The 15,176-nt window shown below is 44.8% G+C and overlaps 1 protein-coding gene across 1 annotated transcript in view; it reads right to left on the minus strand.

Moving 5' to 3' along the window:
- Positions 1–5,126, minus strand: part of CHSY3 (chondroitin sulfate synthase 3) — a 145,837-nt gene extending 140,711 nt beyond the window's left edge. Inside the window, exons 1-2 of the mRNA XM_066338735.1 lie at positions 4,412–5,126; positions 2,481–2,764 (exon numbers count right to left, since the gene is read on the minus strand). Of these exons, the coding sequence (XP_066194832.1) occupies positions 2,481–2,764; positions 4,412–5,126 (999 nt within the window). The remainder of the gene's footprint in view (positions 1–2,480; positions 2,765–4,411) is intronic.
- Between the last annotated feature and the right edge of the window lie 10,050 nt (positions 5,127–15,176).

Raw genomic sequence — 15,176 nt, forward strand, 5'->3', positions numbered from 1 at the left:
AGATCAAGCATTTCAGATTTTCTCAGCAAGTCTTTGACTTCCCCGTCCAGTTCTTAGAAAAGAAATCTAGTATAAAATATGGCAACAGTGATTCGACTCTTCTGGAGCTACAAAGCTCCTATGATTTTTAATGTAATTGTTTTCAGTTCACATTGGTCTTTACCAATACATACAAAATACAAATTCTCCATCTTACCAAAATCAACTAAGTTCACAATAATCTTGCAGCTCAACAGGACTCTGTTTGATACTTACATAGAATAAGAGGACTTCAGGAAAAAAGTGCAACTGGCTACACAGGAAGTCCTGGTACCACCAATCTTAGATTTTGTACACATGTATCTGAAGGAATATTCCCCTTCTAGTACACAGAGCTTTTCTGACCTAACACAGGAATGAAAATGCACACAGTGCCCCAGGAAAAAAAAGTCACTCTTTTCATCAAATAGTCCAGAAATCTGCAACATACAGATCTGCTCAGGTGGAGTATCATACTGTTGCATAGCACAAACTACGCCGAAACACAAATGCAGCTTCTCTTTCCAGACATCCCAATTCCCTCCTTCCCATCTATTTAGGTTTAATGCTAGGATAACATCCTAAGCAGCTTTGTCTTAATCATCTGCATTTTCCCAAGCAGCTTCTGCACTGGCAACAAAGACAAAGATTCTTCAGAATCAGACAGAAATACTGGCCAGAAATCAGTAGGGACTACTCTAATGCCCAACACTTTTTTTTTCTTCTCAGCACTATTCTTTATTACACAGACCTAGGTCCTTCAAGAGCAACTGAAAACCAAGACTGGTGCTACTCTATTCCAGAACCCATACAAGTATGAGGTTTTTTCAAAAAGTTTTTTTTCAGGCCTCAATCCCACCATGAAATGCTGTGCTTCTGGGCAGTCATACAAACCAGTCTCCATAGCTGTATTTTTTTTGTTCCATCCACCTTAAGATCATTGCCTGGAGCCAACATTTCCTCACGTTCAATTTCAAAATAAATTATAACCATTATAAAAATATTATCACTTTTCTTCCCTTCCACAGATTTATCCCCAAGTCAAGCCATGAAAACAAAAACAAAAGCACTTAAATGATACAACTGTCAAGGCAGAATCTTAATGCTGTCACCTGATACAGATCAGCAAGCATCACATGCCCATAAGGACTGGAAAATAGCTTTGTACAGACACAGCCCAAACACATCAGTGTGTAAGATTAGGCTGCTGATGTACCATGCAATTTGGACATCTGGTTAGGAACCACTGATCCCATATAGTTCTACATGGATTTCCATTAACACCATAAATGCCTTCACTGCTCTGGCAGAGCAACACATTATCCCACAGAGATGTGTATTATCTCACAGAGGAATTTAGAACACGTAATGAAATAGTCTCAAAAAGCATCTTTCTGTTGTGAAGTAAAGAAGATCTGCTTCTCTAAGATTTCTACCTAATTAGTACTAAGCATGTAGTACTTTCTTTTGTTAAAATGAAATTAAACAAATCTTTTTTTCTGACTTTTTGACACTAAATACCATATAACACCTTTCTGTGGCTCATTTAAATGGATTTTTCCTGATTAATGAGGGGGTGCCACAAAAGCAAGCACATAATAAGAATTGGTAAAAAAGTGAAATAATATTCATTATTAGTTTTCACTCTTTACTCTTTCTTGTAGAGGTATGCTCAGCCTATTTTTATCTACAAAGATTGTCTTGCAAATTCCAGTGAAACCAGCATGATTTTTAATTACGGCATTGCAGATAAATTTTTTGGGTACTGCAACAGACCCCTAATACTTTAGAAAATGCTTCTACAGAAGGAAGTAATTTGTTCCTAAAATTACTTCAGCATAGGAAAATTTGTTACACTTCATGTGTTCTTAATCCATTTTAACACTGTTCTATGCTAAGAAAAGTTGTATCATAGAAAGGCAGTGTAACAAATTTCATTTCAATTCCAAACAAACAACACCTCTTTCTGCTTTTGTCAATAATGGGCTCGAACAAAATACATCTGAGTAATTAAGAAAATACAGGCAATTCTTCAAATGCCACAATATATTTTGAGATACTGCGATGCAGATCAAGTAGATATGCCTCATGCTCATCCAAACTTTAAAAGATCCTAAAACAACTTGTCCTGAACGGTATATATACATATCAAATACAACAGCTTCCTGTCAAGGATTGCTTTGAAACTCTAGGTAATGCTTTAGCAAATCACAGCATAGCAACACTTACAATATGGCCGCAGCTGTAACAAAAACTCTAAGACGCAAGTAGAAATAAATATGATTACAGCAATATGCTGTGAATGTTTTCCTCTCTTTTTTCCTTAGAGTCTGCAGTTCACAATCTGACGCAAGCACTGGAAGATAATTAAGGTGGAAAGAGATTCCAGATACAGACACCTACCTTGGAAGATGAAAAACTCTGTAAACAAAAAGCACACTACAATTTACACTGCCACTTACCTCATAGGACCAAACGCACTGAGTTCCTCCAAACCTCCGGACACACCTGCCCACTTCCACATCCTCATGAGTGGTGTACATTTCTCGAAGGCATTCACCTATATGTGGCACCATCCTTCGGAGAACTTCCCGGCTGAAGATCATTCCTGGCCCTCCCATGCAGAAATTTTCTCCAGGCTCCAGCCCCAGTTTTCCAAGTTCTTCAATATTACCCAGACCAGTCTGCCCCAAATACAGAGGTTTACTGCTGTTCAGTGAGCGGAGAAACTCCTCCAATTTTTCACCTGACAAAAAGACAAGATCACTGTTATCTCTCTGACTACTCTGCCAGCCATCTCTTTTCCTGTACTTTAAGCGTTTATAAAAAATATAACAAGTACCTGAGACTGTAAGAGGAAATCATCTCCAAAGCAATATCCTACACCTCACAGAAAACATTCTTGGACAAGTTTACAGGTTTTTTTCTTTTAATTAACATTGCAACGACATTTTCCTTCCAGCCAAAAGCTGGGATGTGGTCAAAACTTAATTTTTAACAGTGAACTTTGTTCTGTTCAAACAATACTGATGGAAAGCACTCACTAGTATAAAAGTCCTTAAAGCTGGACAATTTGGACAATATAGTTCTAGGCTGGGGAGGAAATAGAGTGGACGGGAAATCCCAGGTAAGATTTTAACAGGATTAATTTTTGAAAATACCAGAGCAAATCTAAATTAAACATGTTTGATTACCGACTAATCCTTGGAAAGAAAGTAAAACTCCTGCTAGTTTCAAATAATTCCAGTGTGACAATGTTTATACAGTTTCTTCCAAATCCCTCAGCTAGTTATTTTAGGAAACTTTGTTCAATATTTATTTGAAATTAAAAGTTTCTGGTTAGGTTTAATTTGGTACCATGTAATCAGTTAAAGAGAGGTTCACTATAACTCTGAAATGAGCTCAAAAAAACCACAACTTTACGTCTGCAACTGAATGTATATACGTATACACATGCCTATATCTGCAAGTATTTGACAGGTGAATGACAGCTGATGAGGAGGCAGCCTATTAAACGACTCAAAATTAAGTGACAAACAGGGAAGTGTACAGCCACTACCCATGAACTCACAACAGTGTAAGCAACCAAGCTCACAACCTGGGCTTATGCTTTCAACTTCAGCTTCCCTTTCCTAAGCGCGGGACACGGCACGAACAATGTCAGCCTCAAGAGCAGACCAAAAGGAAGCGGGCTGCAGAACATCACGTCCTACCGGTGCTATAAAATTCGCACGGGAGCAGGGCTGGTGCTGCCCGGAGGCAGCCGCTGCGCAGAACAGGAGCCTCTCCCGGAGCTCGCGGCGGCTGCGCTCGCCCAGCCCGGGGTGGAAGCAGGCGGAGAGCTGGTACCGCTGACAGCAGCACCGCTCCCGAGGAGTCCCGCACCGACTCCGCCGCGGGGCCCCGGGCGAGGGGCGATGGCCAGACACCCTACGCCGGGGTCGTGGATGCTGCACTGCCCCGCCGCCTGCTGCGCCCGGTCGCACCGGACCCGCTCCGCCGGGCCACGGCGGAGGCTCGTCCGGAGGATCGCCACGGAAGCGAGGGCGGGTACGGCAGCACGGGGGCCGCACGGGAGCCACACGCCCATCCAAGGGACGTCTCAGCGTGGGCAAACCCGCAGTTTTAGCTCCCCGAAGAGTCGCGGCCTCCGCAGACACGGTCCGCCCCGGGCACGCCGGGATTCCCTCAGGGATGGGGCGGCTCCCCATGCCCCGTACACTTGGGCTGGAGGCGAACGCAGGCGGGGCGGCTGCAGGTCGAAGGACACCACGCTCTCCCCGCCCCAGGCGGGAACTGAATCTCTCCCCAACCCTCTGTGGTACTCCGCCGGGCTCCCGGACATCGCTCCCCTTCCTCCCTGCCTCCCGCCGGCGGGATGCACCCCGGTCACCTTTTATGTAGACGTCGTCGTCCGCCCGCATGAACCACTCGTACTTGTCCAGGTAGTGGTCGTGCATGTACTTGATCATCATGAAGGACTTCTTTTGCGGCGGATAAGAGTCGTCCACTCCTGGCAGTGCGACGACGGGCAGCGGGGGCATCCCGGGGGGCGCGGCGGAGCCCTGGCTGGAGAAGAACTCCACGCGGCCCGGCACCGAGGGCGCCCACGTCCGCTGCGCCGCCACCGCCCGACTGCCCAGGTACTTCTGGGCCGTCATCACCCCCACGTAGAGGAAGTTGCGGGGCTTGGTGCAGCCCTGGGCGCCCCCCCAGTCCCCGCTCCCGTTGTGGCTGCCGCCAGGCCGGCCGCTCCGCTTCTCGCCGCCTTCGTCCTCCTCCTCCGGTTCCCCTTCCCCGCCGGCAGCGGGGCTCGAGACCGTGCCCTCCGCGGCCGCCGGCGGCAGCTCCCAAGGGCTGCTCCTGAAACTCGTGCCGCCCAGCACCGCCGCTGCCCCCGGCGGCGCCTGCTGCCCGCCCGCCGCCGCCGCGCCCCGGGCCGCCCCCGGCCCCGCCGCGCGGCCGTAGTAGGAGCAGAGGCTGGCGCCACGCCGCTTCTTCTCGCTGAGCTCGGCCACTCTAGGGGCGATGAGCCAGGAGGCGGCGGTGAAGCCCAGCACCAGCCCCAGCACCACGCTCAGCCAGGGTCTCCGGGATCGCGCTGCCATGTCGCGGGCGGGGCGGCTCCCGGAGCAGCGCTACCGCCGCCGGCGTCCCGCTGGAGGCGACCCCCGTCCCGCGGCGGCCTCAGGCGCGGCGTCTCCCGCCGCGGGTCGCTGCCCCGCCGCGGCGGCCGGGGCTGCTGCGCTGCTCCCGGGTCAAACTTCTGCGGGCGAGAGGGCGGCGCAGCGCGAGCCGCGGCGCCTCCGCTCCGCTGGCACCTTGTCCCCGCCGCGGCTGGTCCCTCCCTGCCCCTCCCACCGCTCGGCCTCCTCCGCCCCGGCCCCCGCGCAGCGCCCGCCGCTTTCCTCCGCAGCTGCCGAGCGCCTCACCCCGGAGGGCGCCGCCGGCGCCCGAGCTGCACCGGAGAAGTGGCGGCCGCCGCCGCCGCTCCGGAAGGAAACGATTTTTTTTTAGATGCCTCTCGTGGATCCCCCGCGCAGCGGCCTCGGCACCCGGACCGGCCCCGCCGCCGACCCTCCTGCCCGCTGGGGCGGGCGCAAGGCGGGGCCGGGGCCGCCCGCCGGGCGGTGTCGAGGGGTGGGGCTGCCCCGGACGGCCTCGCTTGTCTCAGGATCCCCCGACGCGTCCCGACACGCTGTCGCAGCGGGCGAGGCCGGGGTCTCACCTGCGGCCGCGGCTCCGCAGATCCGAGGGCGGCCACGGAGCTCCGGACAGCACCGTTCCGCCCGGTCGTCTCCTCCAGAGGGGTGGTCGTGGAAGGCAGGTCCGGGGTGTCGTGTCGAGAGGAGAGAAGCCCTCTCCGTTGCCCGCGCTCTGGCCTCTGCCTTCTGCCCTCGGCAGTTAACAAATCCCCAGCTAAGGGTGTCTTTTCCTGTGGCATGGGCTTCCACGGCCTAAGTATATCGTTAGTATTAGTATTATTGGTATTGTTAAGATTGCTTTGGTTCTCATGAGCATTGAGAATGCTCATGCTCCAATCCTGGAGCATTGCTTCCTCATCCTCCTGACCTCTGGGCAACCTCTTGGTAACAGCACTGTCCACAGTCCAGGATGACTGACAGCAGGAATTAAATGTTCGGGACACTATTCCTATAGGGACAGTTTAATTTCTTAAGTTTAAGATTGTCTGCATATCCTCTGTACTTATATGTATCCCTTATTTGACTGTGCAAGATGTCTATCTCCAACAAAAGCCATAAATTGGTCCCCATATCCATCTGTCTTTTCACTGAAAAACATCGATATAATAGATCCAGTAGCAGATATTTCATAATTTTCAGCAAAACCACCCATTTTGTGGTGAATCTGTGGCATTGTCTATCACTTCTTGTGACTTCGTCCACTGTCAAACACATTGTAAATGTGGGAAGAAGAGTACACACTCTGGTGTTCTGTGATGTTAGCAAAAGTATGCGAATAGCGAGAGAAGAATTTCAAGACTTTTTGGAAAATACAGATATGGCTTTAGCCACCTAGCAAAGCAAGTCTACTCTGCATAGTCTTTAGCTGTGAAGAGGTTACTTACTGAAGTAATTTGCAGTTTTTCCATATGACTCCACCATATGCTGTAAGCAGGTTGTGTGCTCTTTGGGGTTTTGAGATGTGGAACCATCAGGCTCAGAAAACACACCCTATGGCTTCGCCAGGACTGAGGTGTTGTGTGAGCAACAAGGTAGCAACAGATCCTGTGTCTGTCTTCCCCCAGCTAGTAAGAGACAAGCTAAGTGGAAGGCATGTCCTCCAGGAAGGTTTTACAATGGCATTGAGAATTACCTGTGTTATGACTGTCTCAGCTTTTTTGTATATGCCTTACATTTTAAAATACTACCTCCCATCCCTTCCCCCTAGCTCCTTGCAAACTGTTGGGAGTTGCTGGACTGTCGTGAGTCATGTGCAGTACAACCTCCAGTAGTAAGAACTCCTTGAGACCTACACAGCCCCATCATAATGGTATCCTAAATTTTCAGACAACTTACTGCTCTGGGGTTGCAGATGTACAATGTATGACACTAAGCCACTTCCCATGCATATACTGAAATTCCTCCAGTCAGTATCACCTGCACCAGCTCCTCAGATCTGACAGGTCTTATTTTTGTCACAAAAAGCAGGTAAACCCATGAGAGGTGACTATAAAGCCCTTTACACACTTCTGAGTTGAAAATGGACCCCTAAGGTGTCCCCTAAGGACCCCTAAAATAATCTATAAAAAAATAGAATATAAGGTGGGTATCTATATGCATTTATATTTTTAGTTCGATACTATTCCACTATTTTGAAACACTGCAGAGAAATCTGTTGAAGGTTTGTGAAATTTAAGGGACACAGACATAGACCGGACCACTTTTATAGGAGCAACGGCGGCATCTAGTGGTTAACAATAACCTTCCTCGTGTGTGTGTTCAGAATGCCTTTAAAAATCAGGTAAAGGGCATTTAAACACCATATATATTATCTTCATAGCAGCCATAGGTGTAAAGCACTGCCTAAGTCTGGCTGCCCTTTAAGTGTTCCATTTAGAAATTAAGAGATAATAATGGCGGTGAATGCCATTTTCAAAACCAAAAATAAAAGCCTCAAAAAAGTGGTGGCAAGTGGATAAGCTTGATGCAAGAAAAGAGAAAATAAGAACTGGAAGAGGACTGGACCAATTTCTATCACTAATCAAACAAATCTGAACAATATACAGTAGGGTGGCAGTGTTCAAATCCAAACCCAAAATATGTTCACTGTTTTTTCACTCTGTGAAAAAACACTATTTTTTATCACCACAAATCATCCTTTTTTAAGTGTGTGACATTAAAAAAAAATAGAGCATTTAGTTCTAAGTGACAGAAAATAATGTACACACCCCATAAATGCAGTTCGTATCAGACCTAGCACAACCACCTGCAAAAGATAAAGAACTATCAACTGTTTTTGTGGAACAAACTTACAGGAACACTTAAGCTTGAAATTCCCCTTGGACATTTGGTTTCATTAGGGAGGCATGAAGACATCTTTACAGAGCAGTAGTTCTTACTGCAACCATCCTATAACATTTTTGTAAGAATATTCATTGATACACCTGGGTAATCATATATATTAATGATATCTTAGCAAAGAGTCTTTAGTCTTTGTCTTTATTCTTATGTTCCAAAACTCCTCAGGTTTTATGGCTGAGTGTTTTTTACATTGTGTTTGTTTTATTGCAACATCTGGCTCTACAACCATTTGCATTTCTATGTACCATTTTATTTTGGAATATATGTCCAGTCTATTAATCCTCACTGATATCTGGCTGAATATGGTTAAAGTCTTTTATTTTACTGGGCACTGGACTCAGTCAAATCTTGGATAAATATACCCCTTTCTTTCAAGAGAGATCTGCTCCTTATGTCCATATGGTCTGCCTCGGTTTGAAAAACAGGCGTCTGCCAAGGAAGGTGGGAACCTCCCTAGGGAGGGGAAGAAAAAAAATAAAAACCTACCTCTGCCTTCCCTCTGAACTATTATAACTTTGAAATTAAGAGACTTTCAGGCAGATATAGGAAATGAAATAATAGTTCTTTTCTAGTATGCGTGTGAATAACAAGGCAAACAAACAACAACAACAGCAGCGACAGCAGAAAAGAAGAACAAAGCAGCTCTAAGGAAATTGGTTTACTTTCCCCCCGCCCCCTTCTTGCCAGTCTCCCTGGCAGGAACTAGGTTTTGGTGAGACCAGGGAAAGTGACTTCCCAGCTGGCAGTACTTCCCTGTACCTGTAGAAACCCTCTATCAGCATAGCTCAGTATCTCTATTTATAAAAGGCAGGTGCAATTTATTTAAAGAATATCAGACTTCCTGCGGGTCCAAACTGTAATTGGTTAGAGTGGAGTTAAGGCTGAATATCTCATGCAAACCCTTTTCCTGCCTGCTGTGAGGAAGCACTTGGGAAGTGAATCCTACTTGCCAATGCCACAGGGAGTACAGAGTGGGGAGAGGCTTGGAGACCCCGGGGTGTCCCCTGAGGCACCCAAGCAGCTGGTGAAAGGGTCCTTTTTTAATCGAGGTAGGCTGTTAATGATGTCCCGCCACAGTAGCCGCTCCCACGAGCGGAACTCGTTTATGGTAGAGGAAGGGAGGAAGGCAGCAGAAGACGGAGCCTGGCGAATGGTGGTGGTAGCGAATTCTCCCTGGAGTGACCGCAGCCTCTCTCCCCTTCGACATCAAAAGAGGAAGAGAAGCCGAGCCCAGCCCCTCACCGCGGTATCTTTGCCCTTCCAAAGAGAAAACTACCCAAGTAAAGAGAGTAGCCAGCTGCACCCTTCCCCCTCCTCCTCCCAGCCGCATCTTTTTTTTTTTTCTTAAATATGCGTAGTTGCTGTTTCTTAGCCAGATGGGACAAAATTCCATGAGAGAAAAAACCAGAAGAAATAAACCTAACCCCAAACACAGTCTTACAGAACTTCCTTGCAGAGAAATTGACGGCTAGTGCAGCAGGAGGCCAACTGCTATATCTTCTTCCTTCAGTACTGTCCACAGAGCCAATTCTGATGCTCATATATTCAGTCCTGTTCCAGACCAAGATCAATGAAGTGCAACAGGTATTACTAATGTTCTAATTGTTATAATTATTAGAAGCCAATTCAAAATAAAAATAATTTATTTAGCAATTTTTCCAAAATCAAATTGAAAGGCCACAATAAAATCGGACAACATCAATCAAATGCTGGGTGGGCAGAGTGACAGTAACAAAGGTACCATCCAACCTCAACCACACACACTGGGTCTTGGCATATGGTTTTTATACAGTTTATTTATCCCAAGGCTAAGTCCATTAAGTCCAAATATTCATGTATCTCTTTATTTTCAAGCAAGGTTTTGAAAGGGGTATGTTAAGTATGAAAAGATGATTTGATAATAAGTATGAAAAGATGATTTGATAGTCTTCCCAGATTTGTCCTTTGGGGTGTTGATTTGATCATCCTCTGGATCCCCCACCAAGATTGATATCAGGTCTCAAGCAGCCGTGGAGGCCCATCCTTGATGAATGGGCCATCTCCAGTCCAGCCATGTTGTTTCTGTTGCAAATTTTGTGGTTTCACAGCTTGCCCAAAGGCTTTGGAATCTTGGAGACACCCTTGAGCAGCTTTTAATAGACCAAATTTTTTGATACAATATTATATACACGAATTTATCCATTACATATACCACATAATCATTGTGGAATTAATTCGTTCTTTCTAGGTAAATATACTGTATAAAACATACACTATATCAAATGCCTCTGTCTCCTTGAAATAAAAGTATGGTGCAACTATGAGTTGTTTCCAGGAATAGGATAAACCCATCTACAAAATAAAAGAAGGAGTCTCCTGGAGGAGATGGGCCTTCTCTTGAGATGAGATTGCTAACGATCAGGTGATCATCGCCTGATTGGGACCTTATCTACAACCGAGCCAGTGGGTGTGTGTATGCCAAGTTCCTGAAAATCTAATCAGAAGTATCAGCACTGCCTGGAATACCATTCATCAGACCAGCAGAGGGAAAGAAAAGAAATATGAATTTGAAACACCCACAGAGTGGACAATGGGGTGAGGCAACTTTTGCCTAGAGCAAGAAAAACTGTATAAAACTGGACTGTGTGTGGGCAGAATTTGTGAACGGGAAGGGATGTGGCTCACAGTCCCATCTGAGGTTCACCCAGCATCAATCCCGGGGTCCATGCTGTCCGATTGATTTTTTCCATAAAATTCTATTTCACAAAATTCTATCAATAAATTGGCATTTTTTATGAAATTGGACTCGTTATTTATAACAGCTAAAACCAAAACATTTGTATCTGTAGAATTATTTGCAATTCTGAAAATCCATCACTAATTAAAATTTTAGATTCAAGATGATTTTGCAACATCAACTCTTACTAAACCCATCTTTCATGTGGGGAAAGTGAACAACCTACACTATCTGCAATTTAATTAAAGAAAAGTTCAGAGCTTCATACTCAAATAAAATTAAAAAAAATAAATAATATGATACACTATGCTGGGAAATCTATACTTCTGAAAATCTGTTTAGATTTAACATTTTCTCCATTATTTATGAAAAAATATGATTACACAAAAGTATGGGTAGTTTATATGAACATTTATTTAAGCTGCTTTATTTTACTGCTATTTCAAACTGTTTATGTTGTCTGTACTTTGTAGTCATTTTCCCTCTCTTCTTAAAAGATAAATAAATGAGACAAAATCACTATCCTTTACAAATAGAAGACCTACATAGCTCCCACCTCTATATGGGATACACTAAAAGGTTCTAAGTGGTGGACAGCAGCATTTACTCTCTTCCTTCACAGGTACCCCCATAGCCATAGACTAGAATGGATGACATAGTCTCAAGTGGTTTAAACAGATTCATCTTATCGTTTTTGTCACACATCTACTCTACTTTCTATTACTACTACTACTCCTACTCTAATGAGAGTCTAATGAGAGATGAAAGTTCTAAAAGAAAGTCAGGATAGTTGCCATTTGAAAAAAAATCAGCAAGGTGTTGTGTCTCCCAGTGCTTAGGATAGACAGAAATCTTGGTAGACATAGCTACAGCTGTAAGGAGCACAACAGAAAATTTCTCTTTTAAAGACCTCAGTAAACACATTCTCCATGCACTCTGAGAACAGCCTGTATGGAGGAAGATCAAGACTGAAACTAAAAACCTTTCTTGCTTAACATAACTTCCCTGCACTATCTGCAGTAGGAAAATAATCTGTGTAGTGTTTTCTTTAAAAATTGTAAAATATGTTCATAAGACTGAAAAAGTTCTAGTTGTAATAGCTTTTACTAATTGTTTCACTACCAAAGGTTATAGCACCATTTGATTAACCTGGCCACAAGAGGTTCTTTTTTCTTTTTCCACCTAGGAAACAAAAGAAGGAAAAATAGAAGATTAATTCTTAATAGCAATAGTGTTGCCCGGAACGAAGTTAAAACACAAACTAACAAGGAGTCAGTTTATGTCGTGCTTTATTCGGGGCCCGGGGACCTGGGGACCAACGTCCCAAATCAGGATTCCCAAAGACCCTCATCAAGACTCAGGTTTTTATACCTTTTTACAAAGATTACAAACAGAAAAAAATTTTGATAAAGCAATGACGTTCAGCTACTAGGTAACAGACTTCTAAAGTAATAAATTCTACATGCTTGTCTTATTTAAAACTATAGGTTAATTACCAAAATTTACCTTCCCCCGTCACTAGACCCCCTCCTAGTAATATTTCAAACTTTATCTTTAAGACGGTTTTCCCTTTCAGCATGTTCTTCATGCTTTGCTAATCCCTTTGATTATTGTTTCCACAGACCCAGCACCTTCCCAGGCTACTTTCCCAAGGCCTAGTGCCCTAATGCTAGCCAAGAAGCCTTAGCATAACTACTGCTATATGATTTTCTGATATTTTGGTAACATTTCCCCCCTTTTGAGCATTCTTCAAAAATCTTCTTTGCAAGGATGCTCAATTCTTCAAGTTGTGGTTTCAACATACGGCAGGGGAGCAGTTCTTCTAGAAGTTGGAGCCATTACTTCACTTCGGGTTACTGCTTTCATGATCTTCCGGGTATGAGTTCCTTCCCGGATAATCATTCCCAGAAGGCACCTGTATGAGATTACTACTACAATAATGATTATTACAATCATGATCATATATTGTATCACTGAAGAGATCCAACCAGAGATCTGGATTCCAAATGAGCTAAATAAAGCTCCAACCCAATTATGTTCTGCCTCCTTCTCTACCTCCTGGACTTTTGATTCAATTTGGTCTAATTGGCTAATATCCCTCTCTACTTCGGTAGTCACATTTGGGATGTGTATACAGCAATGGTCATCCTTACCCTTCAAATACCCACACACCCCATGTTCCTTGAGTAATATCTTATCCAATGCCATACGATTCTGTACTGTCATCCTCGTGGTTGCCTGTAACTGCAAATTAAAATCCTTGAATCCTTTTTTTTGTGACTGCAGCCAATCTTTTGGTTTGTCCCATTAACTTATATAACATTTCCCTATTACGATAAGTTGAAATTTGGGCAAACAAAGATTCTAATACCCACTCGAATTTTACTCCTCCTGATGGTTCATGCCACTCATCCTCAGGACCTAACTCATCTCCGGTTTCTCATCCTTTCATTTCCTCACTTGTTAATCTTGACTGTCTCCAAAATGGACATAAAGTAGGTACCCCTAAGGTTATCTGAGTGACAGGACCATCTGTGGGCATGTGAGTAGTCCATTGTCCGTGTCCCATAATCCAAACTAAATTCCCTGGGCTCCTAACCATTGTATTTTTGCAATCCAATTGATTTGTCCCTTTTAGTGTCTGATTCATCCTCTCTACCTGTCCACTCGATTGAGGCCTCCACGGAGTATGTAAGTTCTACATGATTCCCAACATCCTAGCTATCTCCTGCACAATTCCTGCCACAAAATGAGGACCCCTGTCTGATGATAGCCCTAATGGCACCCCAAATCTAGGGATTATTTCTCTCAATAACGTTTTAACTACTTCTTTAGCCTGATTTGTTCTGCAAGGGACAGCTTCTGGCCATCCCGAAAAGGTACACACATAAACTAACAAATATTTATACCCCTGTGCTTTAGGTAACTCAGAAAAGTCTACTTGCCAATAGTCTCCAGGCTGTGGTCCAATTTGTATTTTACCCATTTGCACCTGTTTTCTTACCACCGGATTGTTCTTAATACACAAAGGGCACATAGCATTGATCCTTTTAGCCATTGTTAGCATCTGGTTAGAGATTATCTCATTTTTCAAGAATTTTGTCAGTGCCTCTGCTCCCCAATGGCATTTATTATGTTCTGTTTCCAAAACTGTTTTCATGATCCTCTGAGGCAGTACCACCTGTCCAGTAGAAGTTACATACCATCCTCTTAAATTTTTCCGAGCTTGAACAAATGCTTCCAATTTTTCATCATCTGGCGAGTAGAGGGGTTGTTGATCCATAAACGGTGTGGCTGGATTGATTCGTGTGGGCAGTAATACCAACTGAGTCCATACCTCTCGGGCTGCCTGCTTGGCCGTCCGGTCTGCGAAATGGTTCCCTTGGAATGCTTTCCCTTCCTCATTTCGGTGTCCTCTCACATGCATCACCGCAACAGCCTGTGGCTTATGGATAGCTTCTAAAAGAGCTTTTACTTCTTCCCGGTGTTTAATTAATGATCCTTGGGAATTCAGCAGGCCCCTCTCTTTCCAAAGGGCACCATGTACATGTACCACCCCAAAGGCGTATTTAGAATCTGTCCATATGTTTACCCTCTTCCCTTGACTTAATATGAGAGCACGTGCTAGGGCCCAGACTTCAGCCTTCTGGGCCGAGGTCCCAGGAGGCAAAACTTTGGCCTCTATCACTTGTTGCAAGGTGACCACCGCATACCCAGCATACCTGGTTCCATTCTCCACAAAGCTTGATCCGTCCGTGAACAGTTCCCAATCGGGATTCTCCAAGGGCTCATCTTTTAAGTCCTTTCGGCTGGCATATACTTGCTCAATGACTTCCACACAGTCATGTGCCAGTTCTCCAGTTTCCTCTTCTGCTCTTAAGAATTCTGCTGGGTTAAGATGATTAGTCGATTTTAATTCAATATCATCCTGCTCTCTCAGCAATGCCTGGTATTGTAACATCCGGCTTGAGGATAACCAATGCCCCCCTTTTTGTTCTAAAACAGTCAACACCATATGGGGAACGTATACCTCCATTTTTCTTCCAAGAGTTAATTTCCTGGCTTCTTGTATCAATAGTACTGTTGCGGCCACTGCTCTCAAGCATCCTGGCCATCCAGCACTAACTGAGTCCAATTGTTTGGAAAAGTATCCTACCGGGCGTTTCCATGATCCCAATTTTTGGGTGAGCACTCCCAATGCCAATTTCTGCCTCTCGGTCACATAGAGTTGAAAATCTTTATTGAGGTCAGGCAATTCCAGTGCCGGAGCTTCTCTCAGTGCCTGTTTGAGGGCCTGGAATGCTTTTTCCTCAATCTTGCCCCATTTCAGTTCGGGATTTTTCACAGCCTCGTAGAGAGGTTTGGCCTTTAATCCAAAATCAGGGATCCACAACCTG

This window comes from Sylvia atricapilla, chromosome Z, assembly GCF_009819655.1.
Source record: "Sylvia atricapilla isolate bSylAtr1 chromosome Z, bSylAtr1.pri, whole genome shotgun sequence".
Lineage (NCBI taxonomy): Eukaryota > Metazoa > Chordata > Aves > Passeriformes > Sylviidae > Sylvia > Sylvia atricapilla.